At 36.9% G+C, this 7,530-nt stretch overlaps 1 protein-coding gene across 1 annotated transcript; it reads right to left on the bottom strand.

The window, feature by feature from the left end:
* Positions 1–268: 268 nt before the first annotated feature.
* Positions 269–3,014, bottom strand: LOC131162462 (cytochrome P450 81C13-like). The gene is made up of 2 exons (XM_058118961.1): positions 1,999–3,014; positions 269–979 (listed from the first exon to the last, which is right to left on the bottom strand). The coding sequence occupies exons 1-2, from the start codon at positions 2,917–2,919 to the stop codon at positions 356–358; spliced, it is 1,545 nt and encodes a 514-aa protein (XP_057974944.1). The 5' UTR covers positions 2,920–3,014; the 3' UTR covers positions 269–355.
* Between the last annotated feature and the right edge of the window lie 4,516 nt (positions 3,015–7,530).

Genomic DNA, 7,530 nt, shown 5'->3' with positions numbered 1-7,530 from the left:
ATTTTAGTTATACAATACTATTACTACCCATTTAATTTCCTAACACATAGTAACTCTTGGGGATGTTATGATTTTTATTCAAGATATTCTCAATTTACAACAAAAATTATGAATTTATGATCATGTTGCTTTTTTGTTAATTTGTTGGAACTTGGACGAGAGGATGCCAAAGTGTGCTTTAAGGTCTCCAAACGATTTTTAGTTCATAACATCCTTTTGCATTACTAATATGCAAGGACATATCTTTTCTTAGCCTGTGGATTAAGGATTTTTCTAAATGAAGACTCCGTTTATTTGAAAGAAAAAACAACAACTAACAACATCAACCACAAAAGAAACGCCATAGACTCTGAATTCAAAGTTGAGGGACGAGTTCAACCAAGTTTTTAGTCTTCCGTGGAGTACACACAGCCTCCAACGGCACAGCCTTGGACAATGATGGTCCAGCGCCACAGTTCATGTCCACCTCCTGTCCAACCTTTTCCCACTCAAAACACTGAATGAGTGCACCTAATGCCAGTGAAACCATCCGCATGCCCATGCCAGTGCCTGGGCATGCCCTCCGCCCTACACCAAAAGCAACGAATTTGAATCCTTCTTTCTTCCCCTCAACGGCTTCAAATCTCACTGGCTTGAACTTGGTTGGCTCATCCCATACTTTGGGATCTCTATGCAGAGCCCACGCATTCACTAACAATATGGTCTTCCGGGGTATTTTATATCCCTCGAGGGTGCAGTCACTAGACGAAAAATGAGGTAGCAGCAGCGGGGCTGCAGGGTACAACCTAAGTGTCTCCTTGACGACACATTGGAGATAGGGAAGCTTGGAAATGTCTGAGTCATCAATTAAGCGCCCATCTTCAACATGGCTATCAATCTCTGCTCTCACCTTCTCCAACACCTCTGGGTGGTTGAGGAGAAGTGACATTGCCCATTCCAAAGTGACACCTACCGTATCTGTTCCTGCAACAAACATTATCTGAAGCACATGGTTTTGTCAATACTAGAATGAAATTTTAACATCCATGTCAAGTGCGCAAAAAAATTAATTAGAAAAAAATTAATTAGAAAAAAATAATGGTAGTGTAGAAAGTTTAACAAACAATAGTCCTTTATACTCGAGATAATGGTAGTATAAAATGCTTAATAGATTAACAATTCCACCCTATCCATACACCCCTCAGATGCTTTCAGTTGTAGATTTATGTATCAAGTGTTTGACTCCCCTGTGATGAAATTATTCATAGCCACTAATGAGACAAAATATAATTGTTATCATCATTAATTTTACAGAAAAAAAAATATATTTTTGTAATGTCGAATTTTGAAATTAGTTTCTCCTTCTCACAATTTCTATACAAAGAAAACCATGTAACAACAAACTTGAACTTGAAATAGAAAACTAATAATATTCTGTGCATAACATGGATCTGAACCTAATAAGAAATATGTTCAGCCAACTGTGGACTTATATACTAGCTTGCACCAGTCAAAAAAAGGATCCAAAGTGCAGACAACAGCCTGTACAAGTTTAAAACCCAGTTACATCAAAAGGAAAATATATATATATAAGGGAACTACATAAAAAATAAAAATATACTTATCAGTGCCTGCACAATGATAGTAAAAAGACAATCAAAACGAAGAATAGGCCACAGAAATAGTGTTTGGACTTCCCTGAGGGAAGTAGAACAGTGCCTTCACCAAATGAAACTCTTCCATCGGTAAAAGGATAGGGCCAAGAAAATCAAATGTTTGTCAAGCCAAGGGCCAAGGCCCTATGCCGCAGGCTGATTCATACAGACCATAAGAAGTAATTTTTCCTTAAGATTACTACACTGTTTAGACGCTTCCAAGTGAATTAGCTATGTAAATTGTAATTGATCATTACATGTGCATTTATAAAATATGTTCACATCTAGTAAACTCAGTTCAGAAAATATTTCACAGGCCGTCTTTGCAAAGTCGAGGTTCATGTGCGTGCTACTAAAGTCTTACCAATATTATGCTTTTGATGACACTGTCTGAATAGGAGTCGGGATCAAATTCTTGGAGGGACAGGAGAGTTTCAATCATGGTCATGTTCTTTCCCTTCTCTGTTTCACGAGTGGCATGCAAAGAAGAACTAACATTTTTATTTTGTCGAACCTCATCTATCAAACTCTGTAGGAACTCGTCTCTTCTCCTATGCAACTTCACCATATTCTTCTCCAATCCTTTGTAACCAATCCACCTCAATATAGGCAAGAAATCGCAGATATTCATTGAGGCGCTTGGAATGAAAATCTCCTTGAGTTCTCGGATATGTTGCCTCCCTACCTCCATGCCTGTTGCCTCTCCTTCAACACAGCGCTTTCCGGAAATCATCCTCATAGAAACACTAAATGTCAGGAGGGAGAAAAAAAACCTCAACTCGACCTTTTGGTTTCCCCCCTTTGAGACTTCATATAGTCGGCGAAGAAGGTTACAGTAGACTTCTTCTTCACGGATTGCAGAAAATTTCTGGAGGGCATTTGTGGAGAAAATTTCATTCACGGCCAGGCGACGAAGGCATCGCCAAAGGTGACCGTACGGAGCAAGCACAAAGGAAGTATAGTTGTAAGATAGAACATCCACAAACAGGGTTGGAGGCCGGTTCGCAAATATTATGTCATTCCTGGTAAAGCACTCTTCAACAGCAGAGGGAGATGATATGACAACGACTGGCCGGACACCAAAGCGGAGAAATAAAATGGGACCATATCGGAGTGATAGGGTCTCTAAAGCTTTGTGCAGGGGATCCTTAATGAGGTGAAGGTGGCCTATTATTGGAAGTGCAAATGGACTGGGTGGTGAAATTCGACGGCGACGATGTTGAAGTCGGAAAATAAGGAGACCGGACAAGAAGAAGACAGCAAGATAACAGTATAACATATCCATTTTGCAGCAAAACTGTGTATGCCTCGAAGAGAGAGAGGGAGAGGAGCGAGAGAGAGAGAGGAGTGGGGGAAGGAGTTGTCTTAATAATTGAGTAGTGGTACATGCATCTAGACAACTACAATTCCATAATGACTAAGCAAAACGTCTTTTTTTAGCAAGGAAGGGGGGCCCATCGATTGGGCAAGCTGACAATAATATTTTCTATGATAAACATCAGTTATGCTTCAAGCCCAGCCTATCAAACTTTGTAGAAATCAAAGCTAAATGCCCCAACCAGCTTGAGGGCATGGGACATCCCAGCTGAAACACACTCATCCCACCCTTCATTTGAGCGGGGTTCGAACCTCACCATCCCCGTCCCCTAGTCACCGGAAACTTCTCATTGTTACCGAAACCTACTCATTCTTCTATTCCTGGTCTACTCTAAAGAATGAGGTAAGCGGAACGTAGTGCCACAGAGGAGTTGTAATAAGTAGAATTGAAAGTCGTAAGTGAAGAAGTAGCAAGCTTGTTCAATCTGAGCAACATTTAAAATAAACTGTAGTCATATACATGGGCAGAGAAAATTTTTGGCTACTTTGTTAAATTACTAAATCTGAATGCATGTGTTCTTCTAGCTATATCACAAGAGGAACATTACGTCAACAAACAACTAGAAGTTCACGCGTACACAGCAAACCTGTATATTTCCTGCTGAAAACTGAGAGTGAAGAGCAACTGCCAGCTTGGAAACAATAGCAGCGCCCTCCTCTGCTTATTTTTCATATGCTTAAAAAACAGAGGACCATAACAGGACAGATCCAATTTTTCAGCAGCTGGTTAAGACAAAATCATCACAATCAAACAATATTTTGAACAATGGCCCAATAAAAAGCAGAAATGGAATAGTAAATTAATCGAGTTGCATTTATCCCAGCACATTCATTCCACTCTTAGAATTTAGAAATCAAATCAGGTGCAATAATTGACCCTTTTTATAAACCAATGCAAACAAATCGACGCAAATAATTAGTCAACACTGAGAATGGCCTCAGCAAAGTATTGCATCTTTCATGTAGTTTCAACTTTTTAATTTGTAAAAGTTCTGTCAGTAAATCAATGAACAGCTGGCGGGCAACTGCAAATTCTTTTACTTGCAACCTCTGAAAGAAAATAATTTGGACCTGGGGACATCTGTTCTAGCTCAAGGCAGTCAAAGGGGTTCCATTGAGCTGCTCACAATGCTGTAGATATCCATCATCACAAACTGCTAATTTGATTAACCTCCTAATTAATTACATAATAAAACTACTAGTGTAATATATGTAGAAAATTGAAACTTGTGGAGGTTATTTCAATGGAAATGAACAAACCATGATCATTAAAACTTGAAACTGTCACAATAGAGTCATGAGTTTGGATTTTGAGAGGAGCATGTGTTGGGAAATAAGCAACCCTGCATTATATCATCAACCAAAAAAAAAAGAAAATGAACAAATTAAAAATTGGGTCTTCGAAATAAAATGTATAGTCTTAAGGTGGACTTTTTTGCATTATTGTTTCTAATTCAAGCATGGAAAACGTTGAGCAAATTTACAAAGAAAGCAACTCACCGACTCGCATGGGTATTATACTTATATAGTGTCAATTTGACAGTGTCCCCCATGGGTATTTCAATTTTTTATTTGATTTATATAACAATGAATTTTTTAAGTATATCTTATACATATAAAAGTAAGGTTATTGCATTACAATATTACTTGTCGGTACAAATTCATTTGATTGTTGTATTATAACAAGTAAATGCTATTGATTAATTTATTGTATCATTTCTATGTCTTATGTGCTTAATAAAATAATTGGATATATAATATATATTTTATTTTATTAATTAAATTATCACGCTTATGATTAATGAACAATTATGTGTAAATTTTGTCTCAATCAAAATTTAAAAGAAATGTAAAATTTGTTGTTCTTAGTAGAAACAAAAAAAAAAAATACAATTAAACGTTTTTTTTAAGAAAGGTTAAAAAGTTAAAACATGCAAATATATCAATAGACATAAGATTGTGTGTCTTGAAAAAAATTCACTGCTATTACACCTTTTTTTATCATATAACATTAGTTACTATCACTTCCTATTATACCCGTTACGATTATACCATGTGTCGGCATCCCAATTTTAACCGGGTCTCTCCAAGAAGACCCGCCACAATAAAAGCTGAATTTGAGCCCCAGAAATTGGAGGATCCTTTTTGAAAAGCCCAACCGAGTCCCGGAATGTTTTCAATGAGTCTCGGTATTTCTACCAAGTTCCAGTGTTTTTACCGAGTCTCGGTTTGTTTTCAATGAGTCCCGGTGTCTTTACCGAATCCCAGTACGTTTTCACTCAGCTCCAGGCATTTTAAAAAATGGAGTCCGAGTCCTTCTATTTTCGGAAAATTAAGTTTTAATTTTCGGCTGAGTCTCTCTTTTCAGGAGGATAGGGTTGGACGATAAAATACAACAAATAAAAATTAAAAAAAAGAGGGGGCTATAAGTATTAGCTTATTATTATTATTATTATTATTATTATTACAACAAAAACACAAAAAAAGGAAAAAAGAAAAAGAAAATAAATAATATATAAAAAAAACTATAGGGATGCATGTTTTTTTTTTTCAAAAAAAATTTGTGCAACTTCCTAAATAGGTCATCCCACAGTGCCTGGGGGTATATGCTTGGGGCAAATAAAAACAAAGCAAAAAAGGTTATATAAGGGAGAGGGGGACCGTTCACTTTTTTTATGGTTCATCTCCACCATCGTCGCACCACCTGCATCTCCTTGCTCGTTAGAGGGCAACATGTGTCAACTTGATGGCCTTGACCGGGCCTAAAACTGGTCAACCCCCTTTAACCGGTTCATTCTCGAGCTGGTTTGAGTCCTATGAACCGGTATGAGACCGGTTTAGCCTTCCATTTTATTTTCCATCTTTTTTTCAATTTTCATGGATTTTGCCTTAATTCCCTTTTTGTTACTTAATTACTTTAGGAAAAATGTTGGAAAATCACAAAAAGATAAAAAATTCCCTTTACACTTGAAAAATCACAAAAAAAAATTCAAAAAAATCTTAGGAAAACCATAAAAATATTTTTGAGGTCTGTGCCGTCCCGAAGGAGTCTGAAAACCTCCCGAAATATTATTTTCATACTTTGACAAATCCTACAAATTTCAAAAAACCTGAGAGCGTACTTTGTACCCTATTTTCTCGATTTTCCAATCCCGATGTTTTCAAAGGGAGGCATGAACTCTTCGGAGTGTGATATGCTCCTGTTCTAAATGAATACTTATATAATATTTTCATTATTTTTAGAAAGGAGTAATTTCAAAAGCTTATTAAGTTTAGTTTAAGGGATAATTTTCGATTAATCTGGTACCGTTCATAAGAACTAGCGTGTAGGGGATGCTAATACCTTCCTCTCGCATAACCGTACTTCCGATCTTGATTTTGGCAACATAAGCCGATTCTATCCTTAATTAGGTAATAATCAAGTGTTTTAACCACGCAACTCCATCGCACCTTATTTTTCCACAAAAATACTTTTTCAAAATTTACCCCATTTTTCCCAATTCGTAGTCGTACCCACCAATGATGGCAGGTCCAGGACGTCGTGACAGTTTGGTCACTCCACTAGGGATGCTTGAGAGTCAAGCCAATGATTAATTGAGGATTATCCCAAAATTCAAAAATAATAAGCCTTCTTGACTACTTCTTCCCTATTTTGTACATATTGTTCATATACTTATTTATTTGCAAGTACTTCGCGAGTAACCACAGTAAGTATAAGTGAATACGTAAATGCTTGGCTTTGATTGTGATGACTTTATTGACTAAATAAGCATGCGATTTATTGTGAATGCCTTGATTAAGCATGTGACTACTTGGGAATATCTTGATGCCATGGTTGATAAATAAGCATGTGACTACTTGTTTCCATGATTTGTTTGAATAAAGCATGTGAATAATGAATGGATGGATGAAGGGTAGGGGGATTAGGCTTAAGATTCACACACATTCATAGCTTTATACCCGGGCTTTCCTTTTTTCGGATTAGATAGGAGTGTAATAGCGTTTGTCCCCATGTGGCAGGGATTATGGGGCCCCGTGAACCACTTCACTTAGTGCGAGCTTTGTCCAGACCTCAGTGAGGGAGGATGGAGTCTTAATCTAGGAACCTTTGGTCAATAACGTCTAGAGCCTAACCACACATGTTTATCCAAGATCACCCCCTAGGATAGAGCTTTGAAGAGCCCAGTATGATAGATGAAACTACCCAGGGTTGGAATAAGAGCCTTATCATTCTCCACATGACTTGATCCAATCCTTTGTATATACTTTGTGTCACGTCATACATGTTGTATCCACCTCTTCGACTAATTATAGTTAATTTTGAATATTTTATTTCCATTAGTGTTTAAATAATAATGTGTGATTAATCGTAAATACTCTGTTTCCATAATTATTTGAATAAGCATGTTAATTGTGAATATTTTCCACATTCTTTGAATAAGCATGTTCAATTGTAAATATTTACTTTCATATTTTTGAATAAGCGTGTGAATTATGAATAGTTGTTTCCAAATTTGTG

The sequence above is a fragment of the Malania oleifera genome, chromosome 8 (assembly GCF_029873635.1).
Source record: "Malania oleifera isolate guangnan ecotype guangnan chromosome 8, ASM2987363v1, whole genome shotgun sequence".
NCBI lineage: Eukaryota > Viridiplantae > Streptophyta > Magnoliopsida > Santalales > Ximeniaceae > Malania > Malania oleifera.
Note: the sequence above shows the minus strand (reverse complement) of the source record. Positions and strands in the feature narration are given on the sequence as shown.

Coding starts and splice junctions, on each gene's coding strand:
- LOC131162462 (XM_058118961.1), bottom strand. CDS start 2,919: ATGGATATGTTATACTGTTATCTTGCTGTCTTCTTCTTGTCCGGTCTC. Junction 980..1,998: donor TCATCAAAAGCATAATATTG/GTAAGACTTTAG, acceptor CATGTGCTTCAG/ATAATGTTTGTTGCAGGAAC.